This window comes from Podarcis pityusensis (genome assembly GCF_964106645.2).
Source record: "Podarcis pityusensis genome assembly, chromosome: 1".
NCBI lineage: Eukaryota > Metazoa > Chordata > Lepidosauria > Squamata > Lacertidae > Podarcis > Podarcis pityusensis.
This window is the reverse complement of record NC_138028.1, coordinates 20,146,001-20,168,836: the sequence shown is the minus strand read 5'-3', so window position 1 is coordinate 20,168,836 and position 22,836 is coordinate 20,146,001. Positions and strand designations below refer to the sequence as shown.

The 22,836-nt window shown below is 45.0% G+C and overlaps 1 protein-coding gene across 3 annotated transcripts in view; it reads left to right on the top strand.

Moving 5' to 3' along the window:
• TUNAR (transmembrane neural differentiation associated intracellular calcium regulator) overlaps positions 1-18,711 on the top strand; it is a 72,412-nt gene extending 53,701 nt beyond the window's left edge. For all 3 annotated transcript variants that reach the window (XM_080993433.1, XM_080993432.1, XM_080993431.1), the window contains one exon: positions 17,800-18,711. In XM_080993433.1, the coding sequence (XP_080849559.1) occupies positions 17,839-17,985 (147 nt within the window). In that variant the 5' untranslated portion in view covers positions 17,800-17,838 and the 3' untranslated portion in view covers positions 17,986-18,711. The remainder of the gene's footprint in view (positions 1-17,799) is intronic.
• The last annotated feature ends 4,125 nt before the right edge of the window (positions 18,712-22,836 follow it).

Below are 22,836 nucleotides of genomic sequence, written 5' to 3'. Positions count from 1 at the left end.
CAAGGTCACCCAGCAGCTGAATGTGGAGGAGCGGGGAAGCGAACCTGGTTCACCAGATTATGAGTCTACCATTCTTAACCACTACACCACACTGGCTCTCAGTGACAGAATATCACCTCCCCTTACCTTAGCAGGCACCTTTGTTGCAAGTGGAACAGCAGCAGGGCATTTCACCCCACGGGTGCTGACCTGAGGAACAACAGAACACATATGTGATCATCCAACCCCAACCCTTGTGAAAGGTCTATCATTTAGTTAGTTGTGGGGCACAAGGCAGGTAAATGAAAGGAGGGAGAGTCCATATCTGAACATATGTTTACATAAACTGTCTAATCCTCACCCTACAGGTAAGCTAAACTTCTCTAGCCTGAAAGCTGCATTCAGCCCTGGTCAACCCTCTGCCCAAAAGTGGGTGTGGCTATCCAACACCCTCTCATGCAAATCCACATTGAGAAGGTCACACAAGGACCCTGGAAGGTGCAACAGCTTTCCCATACTCTCCATTTATTTATTTATTTGCTTACTTTTTGGCCATGTCCCTAAGGTTGCATTGACGTATGCAAGTTGCGTGTTCAGACCCAGAGACCTCCTCGCTAAATACATATTTGACTCTAATTTTAGTTTTGGTTTTTGGCAGAATTTAGGCCACAGCTTTATTGATTACAGAAAAGTGAGTGGTTGCATAGACTGTGGTTTGACTAGCTCTCTGCACCCTTGCAGGTAGCACTGACCCAGAGCTCTATCGTAGGTCAGCCAAGGGTGAACACCTGAAGAAGGTGAAAAGCCTGGGAGCAGACTCTGTTCACTCCTCAGATGCTCCCCTGGACTCAGGCATGGGCACAACCCCTTTTCGGGGGTTGACCAAACCAAGTTGAGTCCCTGGATTCCTTTAACAGAATACTCTTCACGTAGGGATGGCGAGAGCGTTCTCCCATTCCTGTCACCTGAACCAGTGCCTATCCACAACCTTACAAGTTGTGACAAATTGCTACTCAGCAGGTGAAACCTAAATGGCTATAGCCATTCCTGCCGTGCCCCTGTCCCAACGACAGACGACACATGACGGCATAGCAAGGTCAATCACAAAATGCCCTAAAAGTAGGGAGAGGTGGGCGGGTGTTCTGATGCACAAGCCGAAAGAGGAAGCTCTGGGTCATGTGCATGGGTTTATATAGGTCCCTCAATCCGTTTAGACTGCACCCCATTGGCCAGATTAAACCCAGCAATGAGGGACCAATCGGGTGTTGTGGCTATCCAACAGACCCACCCACAACCAGGAGGTCAGTCTCCAGGTCTTACCCCAAGACCTCTTTTAGGGAGGACACAATTTACACGTTATGTGGTGGGCCCACTGTACTGTGTTGCATGAAAAAGCGCTTTCTTTTGTCTATCCTGAATCTACTGACAATTTCCTTGGATTACTGATGTTCTAGCATTCTGCAAGATGGAGCAGAACAGTGATATGGTTGCCTGAGTTTTGTACAGGTTTCTCGGGGCTTCTTTGTGGGAAAAGGCAGGATACACATTTACTAATAGACAAAGAAGTGGTTTGGTTTTTAATTTTGATTGCAGTGCTCTTAATGTTGCGTCTCTGTTTCCCTGAACCTTTCTTAGCCTCCTTGGGAGGGTTTTCTACCCTGAAAGGCAGGGTACACATTTATTAAAGAACTGCATGAAATAATTGAGCAGGGAGCCTGGCCTGTTCCCATATCTTTTAACGGAAGCTTGATCTGCAGAAATCACCAGGCAGAGGTTTCTAGAGCATGGAGATAAACAAGGCCGCCTGCTGAAGCCTTCAGATGCAGCTGCTGCAGGGGCCTGTTGAAAATCAGGAAATGCATTAAATGCTCATTGTGATCAAAAACTCAAAGGTTCACTACTCCGCAGTGGTGTGGATTTTGCATACTGTAGTCGGATGTCAAGATGTGCATTGAACAGCATCACAGAGTTCAGATGAGCTTTGGCTTGGAGGGCATTATCTTTAGAGTGCATAATTGCTGCATGTTAATTTTATTTTATCGTTAGCTGCCATAAGCGTTGGGCCTTGCTGGCAGGATCCAAATTCAGTATCTGCAGAAAAGAGAAATAAATTCTAAATCTGACTCTGGATCAAGCTCCGCAGCTTTTGACCATTATGGCGTTGATCGCTTTTGTTCCTTGTCTTAGACTTGCAAAAATTGTGGTGATGGGCAGTGTGTCACAAGCTCTCAGCATTCCACGAATGGGAGTCTCCTGCAACTTATAGCATGCATTGACTTATTTGTGGTAGCCCCCATTTATGGAATGCTGCCCCTTCTCATTGCTTTGATACCAGGCACAGGTGTTTTGTTTTCCCAGGCCTATAATGGGTTTATGTGATTTTCTTATTGCATTCTCCCCCCCCCTTGGTTGTAAATTATTTCACAACTCTTTTACTAGGAAGCAGCACACAGGCCATAAGCACACCATACACTGAAAGCACTATCATACCACTTTGACAGACCCTCCAAGTGTCCCTGTTTTTTCAGGGACAGTCCCAAATTTACAAAAGCTGTCCCAGTTTCCGATTTGATCCCAGAATGTCCCACTTTTCCTTAGGATGTCCCTATTCTCATTGGAGAAATGTTGAGGGTATGGTATGGAGTCACGCGGCCCCAGAGTCAAGGAGATAAGTAACTACAGCGGAACCTCAGTTGTCGAACGTAATCTGTTCTGGAAGACCATTTGACTTCCAAAACATTAGACAACCGGGGCACAATTGCCAGTCGGCAAATTCCTTTCAAAAATAGAGAAACACACCTCAGAAGCTGTTCGACTTCCGAGGTGCGTTCAAAAATGGAAGCATTCATTTCCGGGTTGTCAGCGTTCAGGTTCCGAATTGTTCAGCTTCTGAAGCGTTTAACAACTGAGGTGCCAGTGTATACAACCTTTTGAAGACACCTGAAGGCAGCCCTGTATAGGGAAGGTTTTTAAAAAATGCTTAATGTTTTATTATGTTTTTATATGTGTTGGAAGCCCCCCAGAGTGGCTGGGGCAACCCAATATAATACCCAGCAAGGTATTATTATTATTAATTTTGTTATTATTAATATCCCTATTTTCAGTGCTTTTTTCTCATTTTGACTCGAGAAAATCACCATTTTATAGTTCAAAATGGGGAAAAATAAATACAGTAAATGGACAAATGGACAAAGATTCACAAAATGTTTAGGGGTATGTGTACCCCTGCATCCCTCCACAAAAAAAAAGCATTGCATATTTTCATCAGAGAAATGTTGGAGGCTATGCTTTAAACAGTCATGGCTTCCCCCAAAGAAGCCCGGGAACTGTCCTTTGTTAAGGGTGCTGAGAGTTGTTAGGTGACACCCTACTCCCCTCATGGAGCAACATTTTCCAGAGTTCACTGGGAGGAGGGATTGGCCTTGCAGTTTGAAAGCACACCAGTGCAAGTAGATAAATAGGTACTGCTGCGGTGGGAAGGTAAATGGCGTTTCTCTGTGCTCTGGTTTCCGTCAGAGTGTTCCATTGTGCCAGAAGCGGTTTAGTCATATTGGCCACATGACCTGGAAAGCTGTCTGTGGACAAACGCCGGCTCCCTCGGCCTGAAGTGAGATGAGTGCCACAACGCCATAGTCGCCTTTGACTAGACTTAACCGTCCAGGAGTCCTTTACTTTTTTCCCTATGTGGGTTAGAGGTGCTGCTGAACTTCAGGAGACCAAAAAAGGTTTATTTCCTGGCATGGAGATGTTCACCATTATGAGATCCAAGAACCTTTCTGACTCGGGGGGAAATTCTTTAATTTGCAGCCAACTCTCCCGCATGTCCTCAAGTAGCTTCTATTCTCATCATACTTCTTGGCCACAGCAATTCCCTCCCAGCTGTGTGCTGAAGGATATGACGAAGGCTTTGCAACCTTTATGCTGCCACAGAATGTCTCTCCCTTGGCCCATTTGACTGCCTTACATTCCTCTAAAGCAACATTTTGCAGCCAGATTTCAATTGACCCTATTACAGTTGTTGTTGTTGTTAATTACATCCTTCCTTTCCACCCAAATGGCTCTTTTGCTGTTTAGTGGATTTGGACAGCCCCTCTTCCACAACCTGGTCCTCTCCAGATGTTTTAAACTGCAACTCCTGTCATCCCAAACCATTGGCTCGTCTCTTATCTGAAAGCCCCAGTCATAAAATCGTATAGTTGGAAGGGTCCCCAAGAGTCATCTAGTCCAACCCCCTGTAATGCAGGAATCCTGCCCCTTGGTGGTCTCAAACCACCATCTTCTGGTTAATGGCCAGACGCATTTACCCATAGCATCACCTGGCACTTTTGATGGGTTTATGTTTTAAACCAGAGATGGGGAAACAATGACATTCCAGGTTTTGTGGTATTCTCATCCATCGCAATCAACATGACCAATGGTCAGAGTTCCACCCACTCTCTGGAACACAGTTCCATATGCAGTTCATGAGGCAGGAACTGTGAACCGCCCTGAGTTCTGTGAACTGCCCTGGGATGCGGGTGGTGCTGTGGTCTAAGCCACTCAGCCTCTTGGGCTTGCTGATCAAAAGGTTGGAGGTTCAAATCCCCATGACAATTCCCCGTGAGTTCCTGTTGTTCTGTCCCTGCTCCTGCCAACCTAGCAGTTCAAAAGCACGGCAGTGCAAGTAGATAAATAGGTACCATTCTGGCGGGAAGGTAAGCAGCATTTCCATGTGCTCTGGCTTCCATCACAGTGTTCCATTGCACCAGAAGTGGCTTAGTCATGCTGGCCACATGACCCGGAAAGCTGTCTGCGGACAAACACCGGCTCCCTCGGCCTAACCCTAACCCCATAGTCAAATTTGACTGGACTTAACCATCCAGGAGTCCTTTACCTTTACCTTTACCTTTACCTATAGGGCAGTATATAAATTCAATTAACAACAACAACAACAACAACAACAACAACAACAACTGTGGCAGACTTTAAACACTCCTAAAGACCTGCCAATTTAAACAGGCATTTCATCGCACGGTTATGTTTTATGTTTTATTGATATTTAATAATAATAATAATAATTAATAATTTATTATTTGTACCCCGCCCATCTGGCTGGGTTTCCCCAGCCACTCTGGGCGGCTTCCATAGAAACAAAAAATACAGTAAAATATCACAGATTAAAAACTTCCCTGAACAGGGCTGCCTTAAGATGTCTTCTAAATGTCAGGTAGTTATTTATCACTTTGACATCTGATGGGAGGGCGTTCCACAGGGCGGGCGCCACTACCGAGAAGGCCCTCTGCCTGGTTCCCTGTAGCTTTGCCTCTCGCAATGAGGGAACCGCCAGAAGGCCCTCAGCGCTGGACCTCAGCGTCCGGGCAGAACGATGGGGGTGGAGACGCTCCTTCAGGTATACTGGGCCGAGGCCGTTTAGGGCTTTAAAGGTCAACACCAGCACTTTGAATTGTGCTCGGAAACGTACTGGGAGCCAATGTAGGTCTTTCAAGACCGGTGTTATGTGGTCTCGGCGGCCGCCCCCAGTCACCAGTCTAGCTGCCGCATTCTGGATTAATTGTAGTTTCCGGGTCACCTTCAAAGGTAGCCCCACGTAGAGCGCATTGCAGTAGTCCAAGCGGGAGATAACTAGAGCATGCACCACTCTGGCGAGACAGTCCGCGGGCATGTAGGGTCTCAGCCTGCGTACCAGGTGGAGTTGGTAGACAGCTGCCCTGGATACAGAATTGACCTGCGCCTCCATGGACAGCTGTGAGTCCAAAATGACTCCTGAATGCTTTATTGATAACTTCTTTTTTTTATTCAGGCATTTCTTTGTATTTTTGGTTTTAAATGTAAATACCTTTTTTCTTTTACTGGATTTTATATAAACTCATTATGGACTTTGCATATTAAGCGGCATATAAGTAATGATCATAAGGATGATGAGAGGTTGAGGAAGGCTGATCTAGGCCAGGGGTCTGCAACCTTTAAGACAAAAAGAGCCACTTGGACCCGTTTCCAAAGAAAAAAACAACTGGGAGCCGCAAAACAAGCCAAATGTAAATAACCACACATTCTTCCCCTTCCCCCATTCTCTCTCTTTTCCCCGAGTCTATTTCAGATAGCAAAGAGGGGTACGGTACCTCTCATATCCATTTTTTGCAAAGCACCATGTGCATAGAGGGCATTATACAAATTAATACATAGAAAAGTTTCTGTCCCTCCCTGCAGTTCAACTCCCTCTCTTTTTACTAACAGCACATATCCATTCCTTCTGCTGGTGCAACTTTCTCATCATTTCTACATAGCAGCATTTATAAACCAGTGCCAGAGAAACAGGGTGAAAGGAAGGTGAGAGGGAAGAGATACAAATATTTATGTGTGTATATGTATACATACATACACCTACACAATTACAGGTTTGAAGCCAACTTAAAATAAAAAGAGCTGGTAAGCAAAGTAATCTGTGGTGCTTTCCATGGGATCCGGGGACATGTCAGCTAATACTCTTCCCTTTCTTCTTCATTTGCTTGTCTCTGCAGCAAATCTCGAGGGGGAAGGGAGAAGGGCAGGAATTGCATAGGCACAAGAGAACGGGGGAAATCCCGCATGCAGGATTTTGGTGCCTAACAGCCCCCCTCCCTCTGCAATTGCTCTCGTGCTCCCCCGCCTCTCTCTGAGGCCGAGATGCTGCATCACGGCACCTGCTGGCTACCTCTGGACCCCCTCCTCGTCACTGACGTAATTCACCCCTTCCTCCCTGACAGGGAGGGCGGGCCCATTTTGTGGTTCACCTCAGGTGCTCTCCCTCAACTCAGCGGCCACTCAGAAGCAAGGCATGGAAAAGGATCCCGAAGCACCACCGCCACCCCTCACACACACACACACAAAAACCCCGCCCCGCCATTTCCCTCGAGAGCGCGTGCGCTCTCTCTCCCTCGCCTCAGGTGCCTCGCGCGTGGGGCTGAGGAGAGCGTGGCCTGGGAGAGTGTTCCCCCTTGCCGCCGCCGCCGCCCATCCTACCCCGGGGGAGCCTGGGGGAGCCATGAAGCCGCCTGGCAGAACTTCCCTCCGGCGGCAGAAGCAGCAGCAGCAGCCCTTCTCCGGCCGCTGCCGCCTCTTGAGCTCCGCCGCCGCCGCCGCCGCCGCCTTGCTTTGCCCAGCTCAGCTGCCCAGCTCCATCCCCCTCCTCTTTCTGGCGCTTCTGCTTTTCTGCTCAGGGTCCCTGAGGATCTGCGGAGCCGCGGCAAAGGTGTAAAAGAGCCGCATGCGGCTCCGGAGCCGCGGGTTGCCGACCCCTGATCTAGGCTGTTCTTATTCACTAAACTATTACTAGAGAGCGGAGGGAGGTATTTTGTAAGGGCTAGATGGGAAGAACCACGGATCCAACGTGTGGAAGGAAATCAGCCACTGGGGCTGCTCTGCGAAAACTTGCAGAGTTCTCTGGGTGCTATAATGGGCAGCTTCTAAGTCTGTTCTCATGCTTCTGTTCATGCAAGACAACATGCCCAAGTGGAGAGCATCACTGGATCTTGTGCCACTGCTTTGCACATTGCTCCAGCACAAGGTGGGAAACCACCCCTCCGTGAGTGGAACGCCTTCTGCAATATCTAACATGCCACATTTCATTTGGATCCAACCCATGAACTTGGAAGACTAAGGGGAAACAATATACACGTGCCATAACGACCATTAGTCTAGTGTCTAGAGTAATCTAGAGCCAGCACAGTGTAGTGGTTAGGGTGTTGGACTAGGATTTGAGAGTCCAGGGGGTTCAAATCCCTACTTAGCCATAATGCTTCCTGGGTGACCTTGGACCAATCGCTCCCTCTCACCCTAACCTACCTCACAGGGTTGTTGTGAGGATAAGAGGGGGAAAGGGGGAACCACGAGTGCCACCTTGAGCTCCTTAGAAGAAATCTGGGATATAACTGATATAAATAAATAAGGTCAATGATCACATTGGCTTTACTTTGTGCTTTATTTAGTTATTAATGAAGAACCATCTCTATGCTCGCTACCTATTTCAGAGCACTTCCTCATTACACCAGGCCAGTTTTGAGCAGTATATTGCAAAAAATATAACTGTTAGCACTGGTAGATTCATAATAATAGCTAGGGCTAGGTGTGAGATGATAAACAGAGCAATATCTGCATCGGATGGTATTAATTTTTGGTTGCCTTACTTGTAAATGGCGTTACTAGCTGTATTTGTTTTATTCTTGTTCTTGTTTTATGATATGTTGATTACTCATTGTTTTGTGATTGTGGGCTCATCTATACTGTTGGTTAATGAGGTTAGTAAGTTCCCTGTACCTTCATTAATTCTCCATTTTCCATAGGACCTTCTCCTCTAAATCACTGCCTTCTCATACTTCCCTTCCCTCAATACAGATTTTCTCATACAAGGGATACTCCAAAAGGGATTGGGGTTTAAGAAAGTCCAGAACAGAGGAGGGGAAAGTGTGGGAAGGCTGTGATTTAGAGGAGAATGACATACAAACAATGGTGAATTAATAGAGGTACAGAAAGCCTCCTATCCACATTAAACAACTGTATGGACAAGCCTGGTATTTTAGTTTATGCAATTTGTCCTGAGATTTTAGGGTGAAGGGTGGGTAAGAAATACCGGAAAGAAAGAAGGTCAAAAACATATTAATGCAAGATAGTCAAGTAGTTGCACAACTAACACATTACTGAACTGATTGCTCAGTTGCCCAATGGTAATCCATTTTCCCAATATTGTACTCCATTCAAATGCACAGTTAAGGCCTCCCTGAGAAGCTTCTGCATGGCTGGGAGAATGTGCAAGAGCCTATTGGATGGATCTGTTAATGGAGAATTGGTGTCGCATGAAAAGAGCTGGTGCCCATTATGTGGGAAGACTCACATAGCCAACCCCATTCTGTTTCATATATATAGACACGGAAGGACCAATGTGGAGATCCTGCTGGTGCTTTTGCACCATGCACAGCGCACCACTGCTTCTCCCTCCCCCCTCCACCTCATTGTAAGCAGCAGCAGCAGTGCAACTGACTGGAGCTCAGGGGACCATTGTCACCCCACCGCTATTGCGGTCAGCTACATTTGTGCAACCTGAATTTTCTGGTATGTGATTGAATCCTACCTGAAAACAGCAACTACAGTGGTACCTCGGGTTAAGAACTTAATTTGTTCTGGAGGTCCGTTCTTAACCTGAAACTGTTCTTAACCTGAGACACCACTTTAGCCACTTTAGCTAATGGGGCCTCCCGCTGCTGCCATGCCGCTGGAGCACAATTTCTGTACACATCCTGAAGCAAAGTTCTTAACACAAAGTACTATTTCTGGGTTAGCGGAGTCTGTGACCTGCAGCGTCTGTAACCTGAAGCATCTGTAACCTGAGGTACCAGTGTATCTAGAAGCACCTTGATTTACCCATGAGCGCACAACAGTTTTTTCCAACCCTGGTAGGAACTTTCCCAGGCCCTGAATAGCTGCATGAAAAATGGAAAGTATTTACTATCATAGAATTGTAAAGTTGGAAGGGACTGTGAAGACCATGTAATCCATGGGTAGGCAAACTAAGGCCCAGGGGCCGGATTCATCCCAATCACCTTCTAAATCCGGCCTGCGGATGGTCTGGGAATCAGCATGTTTTTACATGAGCAGAATGTGTGCTTTTATTTAAAATGCATCTCTGGATTATTTGTGGGGCATAGGAATTCATTCATTATGTTTTTTCAGAATATAGTCCGGCCCCCCCAGAAGGTCTGAGGGACAGTGGACCGGCCCCCTGCTGAAAAAGTTTGCTGACCCCTGGTCTAATCCAATCCAATCTTTTGCCCAATGTGGGGCTTGAACCCACGACCCTGAGATTATGAATCTCATGCTCTACCAACTGAGCTAGACTATACTATGAATTAACCTTACTGGAAACCATAGAAATCATAGAATTGCAGAGTCGGAAGGGATCCTGAGCATCATCAAATACAACCCCCTGCAATGCAGGGATATGCAGTTGTCCCATACAGGGATCAAACCTGTAACCTTGGCATTATTAGCACCACACTCTAACCAACTGAGCTAGAGCAGGAGAATAGTTGAATCTCTGCTTGTTGCACAGCACAGGAGTCATGCCACAGAATGAACCCAGCAAACTTACAAACTTGTACCCGCTGGTCCAAGAGAAATCATTAGTCTACATTAGTCGATAACAAGCACCAGAGGAATAAGGCTGCCAAATGACCAGAAAAGGGGTCTGGCATTCTCTTGTGCTTCTAATTTCAGTATCGTGTATGGGAACACAGCCTTGTTGCTGTTAAAGGCACTGCCACAGTGGCTGGTTTAAAACTTGGCAACCCTGCAGACAGAGAGTAGCTCATGAGTGAGACCAACAACAGCACCTGCTATGCTACATTTGGGCACCCCCTGGAAATGCATTCCCCCAAAATAATCCGAGAGGAAATGCTTCAACTTTTTTGAGACAGGCTCTGAATGTTGCCGACACCTTGGCTTGCACTTGAAAATGTTCTGGGAATGATGTGATTTGAGATTAAAAGCAATAATTTATTAAGATGCTCCAGAGAGACGCACGAGGAAAGCTTATCCCGTGGAGAACTGAACGGATTCAACTCTCACAGCTTCCGCAGCACCAGAAGTAATTAATTATCGCATCGCAGAAACTTGCTTGACACCATGTTGGACCAGGCTCAACATTATGCTGGCAAGCATTATCTGATGATTTGCAAAACAAGTCAGGCCTCTTCTTTGGTTACCATTTCCCAAAGGCCACATCTGCCGGTGGTGTAAATCAAGAGCAGCTTTCCCTTTCTTTGAACGGAGCATGAAAAAAGACCGAAAAATGAGGATCTGTCCCACACCTCTGTTCAGTCTAGCTTGACTATCAGCCCCCAGTTCTGTATGCTTTCTTACACAATCACAGATCTCCTGGGCAAATTGTTCAGAAATTTCAGCATGTTTTCTATCCCTAGGCTATTAATTGTGATGACACATTAAGAGATAAGGGAGCATTAATTTTGGGAGGATAGTTTCATCCCTCTGCAGATGAGAGATATACAACAGAAACCTGCTTTGATTGGCAAACTGAAGTAACCCCCAGAAGGAAGGGGTAAAGAGGTGTGTAAGTTCCTACGCTGTTGGAGTGCCGAGTCTCCCTTATCTCCTGAAGAAGGGAGGCACCAGCAGTGATCAAATTGTCAAGTAGGGAAGAGAAGATTCTGGGGAATGCATAGGCTTGAGCCGTATGAATGAGACAAAAGAACGGAATGTTCTTTGTTATTTATCATTTCTTTTGAACGTGCTGCCGCTCCCTTCTTCTGAAGCACAGAGGTTGTTCGAAGTTTGCAGCTGGGAAACTTTCCTAAAAGCAAGCTGGTGGTTGACTCCCTCAACAGTGACAAGGAAACAAAACAAATGTGCCTCAGCCTCTGATGCCAAGTTGACCAGCCACATTGGGGAAAAAAGATCAGGAAACGGACCTGTGATATGTGACAAAGGACACCAACGTGGCATCTGTAGCACAGAGGAAGTCCTTCATTGGCACACCTGAGCTCCAAACTCTGAGGTGTTTTTTTTAAGTCATCTAGAGAGAGAGTCATCCTAGAAAGAAAGTTATGAAGCAAAATCACCCTTCTCAGTGATTTCTGCAAAATGAGCCCATCCTGGTTGCTCCCACCTGTTGAAGGTTTTGGCTTCAGATATGGGTGGTTTGGCAGTTAGCATTTGCTCAAGTGGTGGTTTAGGCATTGGGCAGGCATAGTGTTGGACGGAGGAAAGGTTGTAGTCTCCGCCTGGTTCCTCCAAAAATGAGATAGCCCATTAAAGGGATCCAGGGGAGATGCTTCTGTCTGGATGTCCAGGTGTGGGTGTGGGGCCACAACACTCCACAGGTGCAATCCAGTGGGGGTGTTACTCCTTGATGTAGGTCAGGGACTTCCCCACTTCTAGTTGAACCCAATGTAAGTCCTTCTGGCAGGCTCGCCAGAAGTCGTGGGTTCTACTTCTGTAGTCCATAAAGATGTGGCCTGATTTTACACAAAATAATAGTTGTCATGCCTTTGGTATGGGGAGGTCTAAAGGGCAGGGGGGACGCCTTGTCACACAAGTTAGTTGTTTGGAAATCAGGAGATAAGAATCCCTGGGATCCTAAAGAGCTATTTCCCCCTTCTCTTTAGTGTACATTTCCTGCTTCTCTCTTATTTTCTAATAGCCTTTGGAATATCTATTATTTGCTTTTCCTTTTTTCATAGCAACCAGGATGTATCTTTCCTGTGGTGGGCTCGTTTGAGATCAGGTACTCCCTACACATTATTTGCTGCAAATACTGCTATGCAGTAAACTAAGGAATCCTGTGCCCAAATGGCAAATGCACAGTGTGAAAATTTAGCAAAAGGGCTTGAGCATGTCTCAGCTGTGCAGGACCTAAAGCCAGGCACTCATTAAGAATCCTCTACATATCTCACTTACAGAATAACGATAGACATGCTGCACTTTTGTGGGGAACAAGCCCCTCTTGAAATGACCATGCTGTAAGATCTGGGCTCCCTCCACACAGACTGAAGGTGTAAATGGGTGAATAAATCATATTTCTTAAAGCTACGACAGTCTCCACTGTGTCTTCAATTCTCCAAAAGAGCACAAACCCTGGGTGAGCATCTGGAACCCCCTGGAATCTTGCTGCCTGGGTAGGGGCTGAGAGATTGGTTCTTCAACACCTTAGGACATGTTTTCCACCAGATTTTGATGAACACCAGTTCGGTTACAGGAGAAATAGGTCAACAGACGAAGCCATACCCACAGCTTTTCACCTTGCAGCGAGTCATCTGGAGAGACCAGGGAATTAATGCTATTTATTGATTATAGCTCAGCTTTTAATGCCATCCTTCCGGACATTCTTATTAAAAAGCTGATGGACCTGGACCTTTCCCCTACCATCTGTGATTGGATTAAAGACTTTCTGAGGGATCGCACACAAATAGTGAGGATTGGGCCTGTTACAACTACCTCTCTGAAGCTCATCACTGGCATCCCACAGGGATGCATGCTGAGTCCCTACCTGTACTTGTTGTATACATATGACTGCATTTCATCTGATCCATCCACTGCAGTTATTAAGTTTGCAGATGATATCACTATAATGGGTCTAATTACAGGTGGAGACGAATCAGCGTATAGGGAGGAGGTTCAAAAAGTCTCCACATGTTGCCTAGAGAACAACTTGCACCTAAATATCAGCAAGACAAAGGAGATGGTGTTGGACTTTTGGAGGAAGAGAGAGGAACTAGCCCCATTGTATATCAGGGATATGTGTGTGGAGAGAGTCTCTTCCTTTAAATTCCTGGGAGTTTGCCTTAGTGAAGACCTCACTTGGAAAATCAATACAACCCAGGTGGTTAGGAAGGCCCAACAGAGACTCCATTTCCTCAGGGTCTTGCGAAAGAACAATGTCAAACAAAAATTGATTATCTCCTTCTACTGGGCCACAATAGAAAGTGTCCTTTCATACTGCAACAGTGTGGTACGCTGGTTTGACAGCCATGGACAGGAAGTCCCTACAGAGGGTGACGAATACAGCATATGACATCATGGGCTGTCCTCGGAGTTCGCTAGATGACATCACGGGAGACTGCTGCCTCAGGAGAGCAAGGAAAATTCTTAGGGATGACTCACCCCCTGGCCAACACTTCTTTCATCTCCTACCTTCGGGGAGGAGATACAGAAGTACAGTCAGCCGCACCAACAGGTTAAAGAACAGTTTTTATCCGTGGGCTGTTGGGCTGCTGAATGGGAAAAAATAGTGGTGTAATTGACTTCCGACAAGCACACAGAGCATGAACAAGACTGAGTGTATGGGGGGAGGGGGGGTTGTTTAATTTCAATGCACACAGGTGGTGTAATGACAATAAAGGTTTATTATTATTATTATTATTATTATTATTATTATTATTATTATTTATTATTAGAATTGGGGACCTTATGGATGAAACCATGGCAAAATCAAGGGTCAAGATCCTGCCTTGCTTTCAATGATGGATATGGAGCCTTCTGAGTTGTGGATGCAGCTTGGCATAATGTGATTGCCTTTCAGAGACCAAATATCAGTTGTGTGTGTGTTTTGGGGTGTGTGTGTTTTTCACTGTCCTAAAGAGCTTGCAGCTTCAGAAAGTGGGACTGTCCACCACCATATCCCACCGCCAGCAGCTGTCCATGCTGCAAATGTTTCATTTTATATTAAGGAGAAGGAAAAACAAAAACAAAGAGAAAAACAGTTCCATCTCTGGTTTTATTCTGCATTATTTATAAGAAAGTCATTGTAGTTTTCTTTCTGTGCAGGGAAAATATAGAAAAAAGGCGGGGGACTCTTGTTTACCTCCTGGGATTGTTTTCCTCCCCCTGATTATATAAGCAGAAATGAGATTTGGCCAAGCCTGTTCTGTTATGCCCTCACCTGTGCTGCTGCAGAGTGTCAGATCTTGAAATCAGAACTTCTGAGAACGTGGGAAAGGCTAATAAATAAACTGTCAGGGGTTCAGGGACAGAGGCACAGGGTAGGCAGGAGATGGAGAGCGATGGGGATGAATCCCAGGACAGCGAGGAAGAGGATGACAATGACTCAAGAGATTCCATGAGTCTTTCCAGCGAATCAGAGGATTCCCAAAAGGGGGCGCCGGTGGTCAGGGCCAGGGGAGCCCCAGGGGGGACGTGTCAGGAACAGGGGGCCAGCAGGGGATCCCAAAGTGGCAGCTGGGCGTCAGGACCAGCCTCCCCGCCAGAGTGCAGCGAAGGGGGTGGAGGTTCCAGTGTATCAGGGGAAGCAGCTCCGGCAGCAGAGAAAGGAGGGAGGTCGAAGCAAGCCACCCTCCCGGAAGGGGAGGGGAGTAGTGAAGGGAGTAGTGTAACTGTCAAAAGGAAGGTTAGAGGTTGGGCGCGCGCGCCAAGTTCAAATGTAGAGGCGCGCGGAAGTACAGGGAGCCCGGAGGAAGAGCCAGGTCCCAAAGCCCGCAGGAGGGGGGGAAGAGCAGTCTGGGGATTCCGCGTCAGGGGAATCCAGGAGGGGCGAAACCCCAGGGGGCAGGAAGACCCTGCGGAAAAGGAAAGAGAGGAAGAGGTGGAGCAGCGCAAGCTTCTTAAACTGGTGCAGGGGAGGGACTGACTCAGAGGGGACTTCAGCGGTCTAAGCGTAACAGACGTAGGGCTGCGCGCCTCGGATGTGAAGCAAACAATGAACTGCAATAAACACTTTTGTATATAAGAAGAGATTGGCGTTGGTCTTTTGTGAGCTGAGACTTGAGGCAGCCCTGACATAAACCCTTTTGGCTCCAGGTTACAGAGCCAAGAGATGGTCCGGGTGTGCAGCCTAATAGGGGGTCAGGGTGGTTTTCGTCATATCAAAGTGAAGCCTGCCAAGGTTTATTTATTTGTTTAAGAATAAATCAAAAGAGGCAATGAGGTGTAGTCGTTAAGAGTGTTAGACTAGAACCTGAGAGACCAGGGTTCGAATCTCCATTCAGCCATGAACAGCATTTGAGACTACCATTGTTCTAGGCGCATTTTGCGACAGGGAATTTTATTAGCTTGAGCAGTTTCTGAGCTCTGGGCACAGTATTACGCCTAAGATTTCAGTACAAGGAAAGGAGGACCTTTTCCTGCCTCCCCACTTCCAGCTACTCTCTGAAGACTGGAGAAGAGACCCTCTTAAGAATATTAGGGGGCTGGGCAGGTGAAGGAGTAGACCATGTAAAAAATGAACATAATATTTTAGCTGCCGTTCATACATTTTCAGCTTTGTATTCTTGTTATATTAAAAAGTGCCCCTCGACATTCCATTGTTGTACCCATTATCCAGGTTTAAGGTGCCATTTAGCTCCTAGCTTTCATATCTCAGTTTCTAAAATTGGCCAAGAAGCCCATTGGGTGACTCTGGGCCAGTCAGCAACTCTCAGCCCCACTTACCTAATGGGGCTGCTGTGAAGATAAAATAGGGAGGGGGAACCACCTTGAGCTCAAATGTGGAAAGGTGGGATGCATATTTAATAAATAAACAAGCAAAAGCTTTCTATTCATCTGCAGCATCACACACAAACCCGAGGTACCACTGTAAAGCCAAAATCGAGTCTAGTCAAAACACCCTGGGTTCAATGGTAGGTGGGATGGTGTTTTTCCTGAATGCCTATCCATTTCCTGCCCCCTTTTAAATATTTGACAAAAAGTTTTGCGAAGCATGTAAAGCTGAATGTGCACAGGCTAAATGTGTGCAAGTTGTGAGTTACCTGTATGGTGAAGACACCTGCCTGATGTCACAGGAGCATGCCAGCTAGCAATCACACAGTTCAAAGTTGGAGTTAACCCTTTATTAAAATGATCTCCACAGACTTGGCTGAGTATCAGGCCTAATGAGTCACTCCATGACAGTCAGTTGCCAAGACTCGATTTTGGCTTTACAGTGGTACCTCGGGTTACATTACCTTCGGGTAATGTAATTTTGAGTTATGAATGCAGCAATTCTAATTGCCGGCACAGATGTGCAGAAGCGCTCTATCGCGCCGTACGCGTGCGCAGAAGCAGAGGCTCTGGATACGGACTTTTTGGGATAAGTACGCACCCCTGGGATGAATTAAGTTCGTATCCGGAGGGTCCACTGTATACTATCACCAGAACATATCCCCATTGTAAGTGGAGAGTCACCTGTGCTATTTTTGTTATCTGCTAAAAACCATTTTCTTTAAGCAAGCCTATCCAGACATGTAGTACCTTGACATATGTTTTAATCTGGTTTTAACTTATTGTTGATTTTAATTATTATTACTGAATGTTTTTAAATACTGGTTTTTAACTGATCATTTTAGTGTTTTCTTTGTGTAAATATGCTTTGAGATTTTATTAGAATTAAGTGGTGCATAAATGCTGTGGTCTAATTAACTAACTAAAATTATATTGTTGTAACCCACCGTGGGCCTTACGGTAAAGGGTGGGAAAGAAATCTTGTAAATAAAATAAAATAACATCTAGCTGGCTTGCAGAATGATTGGTTGACTATTATCAGTATAAGAGATGCTCATTATTATAGGGATTATTACTATTATTTATTTCATTTCTATACCGCTTTATATTTTTAAGAAAAATCTCAAAGCAGTTTACAGCATATTAAAACATCAGTAAAACAATCCAGAATCAAACATTTCTGAAGAAAGTCAAATATAGAGTATACAGTCAAAGCAACATAATTAACAGAAAATTAACAGAAAACTAAAATATTATCTTAAAGATTTCAAAATAAAACATTACAAAGGACGTCAACTGCAGAATACATATTGAACACAAACAAAGGGATGGGAGGGTGGGAATTCAATTCAGTTCTCATTTAAAAGTGATGTTACTTAATTTGCACTTTTCAAGACAGTATGCAAACCAAAACACAGCCATCTTTCAGAATTCACCTTTCTCCAAAATTTTGCAGTGCAGGTCCCCAGCCTATAAATACATACAAAAATGAATATGCTGGTGTAAAGTATGCACAAAATGCATTTATTAATGAAAATAACAGGTGAAACGCATTAGATTTGGGGACTTTGCTTTGCAAAAACATGCCTATCATGCAAAACTGCATACAGAAGTATGGTAAATATTGCCCTCAGGTACTGAAGCATTTTCACAAGGCCTTTTTAGTTTTAATTTTAAAAATTGCAAGCTGATGTGAAAATGTGGAGAACTGAAGACTGGAAAAATGAGAAACTGACCCTGACAGAATTCTGACCCTGCCCATTCACTAATTCATAAATAGAGCAATTGTATTCTGACTCTCTGCTTTGCTCTCTCCTTCTCTCTCTTTTTTTTACATTGTAGGTTAGCCTGAGGAGAAGGATTAAGAAACTGGCTACCAAGATGGTAATCACTAGTGGAAATGAAGAAGAAAAAGGCAACCAGGAAAAGGAGAGCAAAGAGGAGTCCATCCTGGCAATGCTGGGCATTATCGGGACAATCCTGAACCTCGTCGTGATCATTTTTGTGTACATCTACACGACATTGTGAGCCGCAGACGCAAAGCGGGGGAGACAGCTGACAAGAGGTGATGGCAAACGTGGCCGGCTATTGACACACGGCTTAATGAGAATTGACTCTGTAGTATATTAAGACGTCATAAAAGCTCTGCCCGAGGGCGCTGGAGGTTGAAGCACAATTAATTGAACAAGACTTTTTTCACACAGTTACAAGCAAAACTCGCATCTCTCTCTCTCTCTCTCTCTCTCTCTCTCTCTCTCTCTCTCTCTCTCTCTCTCTCTTTGTTCTAGAGAAATGAGTGCAAATCTGTAAGTATCAGCTTTGGACAGGGGGTCAAGGGAAAACCCCCCACTATGGATAAAACTTTTCAATACAGCCAAAGACTGGACACTATTATAAACAGTGACAAATATATAGCATATCTGTGCCAAGTTACGTTCCATGCCCATTAGTCCGCGTCTTCTCTACTCTCCTTTCTTTGATTTACATCGAAGCTAGCAAGCTTTTCTTTCTCTCGCTCTTTGTTTTTCCAGTTTTTAACTTAAAATGAACATATGGTGCAATCAGAAGGTGGGGGGGAGGGGAACCAGCTACTCCGCTGAGCTGCCTGAGCTACCAAAGGGTAAAACCTTGAGCAAAGTAAGGTTACCTGACGTTCCTTTTCTCTCTCGGTTGCTTGACATCTGTGTCTGTTCAAACCGATGTTTATAAATATATATTTTTAATAAATGTGCTATATTTTTAGCATGAGCCAAACTTTGGGCGACGCCAGTGTTGTTGTTTTTCAGCCTGGGTTTGTTCCACAAAAGAACGCCCCTCTCTCTCCCCTTCCTCCATCCTCCCCCCACCTTCTAAATCAGCGTATGCCAAGGGTTTGGGCTTTAGTTTTGTTTCTTTGCAGCAGAGACAGACACCTTGTTTCCTGCTCCACTGCAGAGCACAGACACATCATGCTTACATGCCTGACTTGAAACGGGAATATCAGTTGGAAAACATCGCATTTCATATGGAGGTATGGCACGGCGACCTTTGCCAAGTCGTTTCATGGGCACAACTCTATATATAGACAGACGACAACAGGGGCAGGAAGAGTTGTTCCACCTCCACGCTTCCTCTCAGAGAATGTCAAGCCTTTCAAATATGTACGCAGTTCCCATTTCTGACGGGGACTTCAAGGCTATACTGAAGTCCCATTAAGTTCAATGGGGCTTGCCATGAGATAAATGAGTATAGGATTGCGGCCCACATCTTTGAATGGGATTTAGATTGTGAGGGGAGTCTGAAAATCTGTGGCTTCTTCACTGTACTCGTGGACATAGGAGTCAACTCCTTTCGGCCCCCAAAGTAAAATATTTGAGGGGGACAGGCCCCTACAAAGTTGATGGGCATTCCCATTCAAATAGTGTGTGTGCACTGTGTCATGTGACTGATTATTTGGGGCAGGGCTTACCTGGGCCCCCATAATATTTTATTCAAGCCGGCACCCCTGCTCTTGGCTATGAGTTCAAAATTGGAGAGCGTCGGTTTGAGAGGCCCTCCCACTTCTCTTACTAATACTTTGGAAGTACTGCTTTTTGTTTCGCCTGCTTTGGACTAATGCTGGGGTGCCCTCAGGACGCCTATGGACCTTCACACTTTTATGTGGGGGGACGGAGCTCTGTGAGAAAGGATAAATGGCAGTGACAGGAGGTGTGCAGAGAAGTCCTCTTATGGGGTGGCTTATTTTAGAGAGGGACAAAATGGATGGAGCAATGGAATGAGGGAAAAGAGGGTTTTTACTTACGTTATGGATGGCATGCATAATATCTGTATTATGACAAAACAAGGGTACATAAAGGTTTCCAAAATCATGTAGTAAGAAGGAGCCTGTACACGCCTGGCTGAGACATAAGGACCTCTTAGAAAGGAAAACCCCAAGGGGATTACCCCCTACTGAGGTGGTATCAGTGAAAAGGATAAACATGGATAAAAGGTGGGCTACTTATAAAGATCTCATAGAGTTTAAAGAAAAAAGAGTGAATTGGGGGGTGGGGTAGAGAAGAGCTACAAGATTATACTACAGATTGGTTCCAGTACTTCCAATTGAGTGAGCTATTTTAAAAAGATAAAGAAAATGGATTTGGGGAAATTGGCTCAGAATTCAAATAAATTGTAATAGGAAATGATGATAAACAAATCTCTAAAATATATAAACTGTTATTGGAGTGGGAAACCAAAGACAAGATGGTAAAGGCAACAGTGACATAATTGGGCAATTGATATTAGAAATATCTGCCTGGGGAAAATTATGGGGGGAAACCATTAATTTCTCAGCCTGTTATCTGATCAAGGAAAATGTACGTAAGATGATGTACAGGTGGTCCTTGACACCCAGCAAACTGGTAAAAATGTACAAAAACGGGATCTAAGTTATGTTGGAAGTGTCAAGAGGTAGATGGAACTCTGATGCATATGTGGTAGTTGTGCAAGTATGCTAGAGAGTACTGGGAAAAGATTCATATAGAATTTTTAAAAGATCTTTAAATTTGCATTTCACAAAAGATCTGAGGCCTTCGTACTAGGGATAATAAGCGATGATATCCCAAAGAAGACATTCAACCTCTTCTTACACACAACCGCTGCGGCTAGAATAGTTTATGCGAAAAGAATGGAAAGAAAAAGAAATACCAACGAAAGAAATACAGCAGAATAAATTGATAGAATTGACAGAATTAGCAATTATGACCGTGAAAATAAAAAATAAAGATGAAACACAGATAAAAGAAGGGTGCAAGTCTTTCGGAGAACATCTCAGGAGACATAACACTCCATTTACCCAGCAAGTAGGGGGTATGACCTGCATGAGCAGCAATTAATATTAAACAAAGGAAACACATGAGATAAAATTGGGTGGAATAACAGAATATGAAGCAGAAATAATGTTTGCATAGAATGCCATGGAGAGATGGACTTGGGAAGTCCTAAGGGAAGTGATACTGTATGTGATGGACAATGTATGATGTCTGTATAAAATTTGTGGGAAATGCATAAATAAATTTTTAAAAGAAAAGAGGAGAGGGAAAAGAAGACCACTGGAAGCTTCAGTTCAGATCTCTGGCAAGAGCTACCTGTTCATTCCCCAGCAGGCTGCTAACCATTGAAAGGAGTGGAGAGATAAAGGGGATCAGTGGGAGACAAGTGGCAGAAAGAGAGAAAGAGAGAAAAGGCAATGGGAGGAAGAGGGAAAGAATGAGGTGGGGGGGGGGAGAGTGAGAGAGAGAAAGAAGGGACTACATTCTTTTTTGCTCCAGCCATACCTACCAATGGCTTCAACCTTGCCCACTGCAAGATCTCATAGAGTTTAAAGAAGAAAGAGTGAATGGTGGACTGTACAAGGTTACCTTGGACAGAATGTGGCCCTCAACAGAAAAAAGTCTTCCAACCAAGGGACTAAAAACATTAAACCAGTGTGGGAAGTTTCCATCCAGATCCAATACATTCAACATTCAAGTCTGATACAGCTATAAATATATTGGACGGGATTCACCCACTGAACCCTGCCAGCATATGGGCTTCCTCTTGTGCAGGGGGCTCCCCCCACTCTCCTTCCCCTGTGTACCCCCACAGCCCATGAAATGGGCTTTTAAAGGGTTGGGAGAACCCCCAGAAAAAGCACATGGAGAGAGGGGAGGAGGGATCATTCCATCTGATAAGCTGGTATGCTTATGCTGATGGAACGATGAGAGGAGCACGGTGTTGAATGTTGCCCATTTGCTTTTCAAGCAAAGATCCATAGTAGCAAAAAAAAGGGAGCCATTTCACCCCTTCTATAAGGCAGGATGTGAAGAAGAACTCTTCTGCACACAGGGACAAACGTGAGACTGAACTTATTGGAAAATGCAACCCTAATTGGAGATAATTAGCTCTTTTGAAAGCTGGCCCAATGACAGGTAGACTCTCCTGGTTATAGTTTAGGACTGAGAAACTAGTGAAAGGGTTATAATTTGGTTTGTGTTTACATCTTGCCTCCTCTGTGCCCGGGGAAAGGCAGTTAACCTCTCTTTGCTTTGGATAATAATGTAGATCTTTCTCAGTGGGGTGCTAAGAGGCTTAATGTTGAGAAAGCACTTTGAAAAGCAAGCATGGGGGAGCTATCAAAGCGGTGTCTTATGACTGTGTATCTTTGCTTCAGGTTTTACTAATTCAACCTGCACTGTAAGAATGCAGAACACAAAGATGGGGGAGGAGAACCAAGTCAGCCAGCCCTGATTCCTTGTACGCTCAAAATTAGATAAGATAAAGGATATGGGCTTTTCTTTTCTTTTCCCCCAGCAAACATCACTGCCTGGCTATGCAAATTCATCACTAGATGGCTGCAACACCAAGATATGACCATAGGATGTTAGAGTTGGCAGGGATCTTGCAGATCATGTAGTCTAACTGTTCAGTACAGGCATCTTGCAACTGCAGCATCCTTGGCAAATGGCTGTGTAGCTCCTGCTTAAACAACAGCAGCAACAGAGAAACTATCACCTACCAAGGCAGTGGAAAGGTTCTTGCCATTAGGACATTTCTCCAAAATCTGTTTCCTTCCCATTTCCACCCACTGGTCCTAGTTCTGCCCCTCCAGAGCAACAGAAAATAAGTCTGCTCCATCGTCAGCATCACAGCTTTTCAGTTATTTGAAAGCAGCCCCTTGACCTTCTCTTCTCCATGCTAATCGTAGCCATCCCTTGTTGTACTAGAGCCAAATCTGTATTAACAACAACAACAACAATTTATTTATACTCCGCCAATCTGGCTGGGCTTCCCCAGCCACTCTGGGTGGTTTCCAACAAAATATTAAAATACAGTAATGCATCAAACATTAAAAGCTTCCCTAAACAGGGCTGCCTTCAGGTG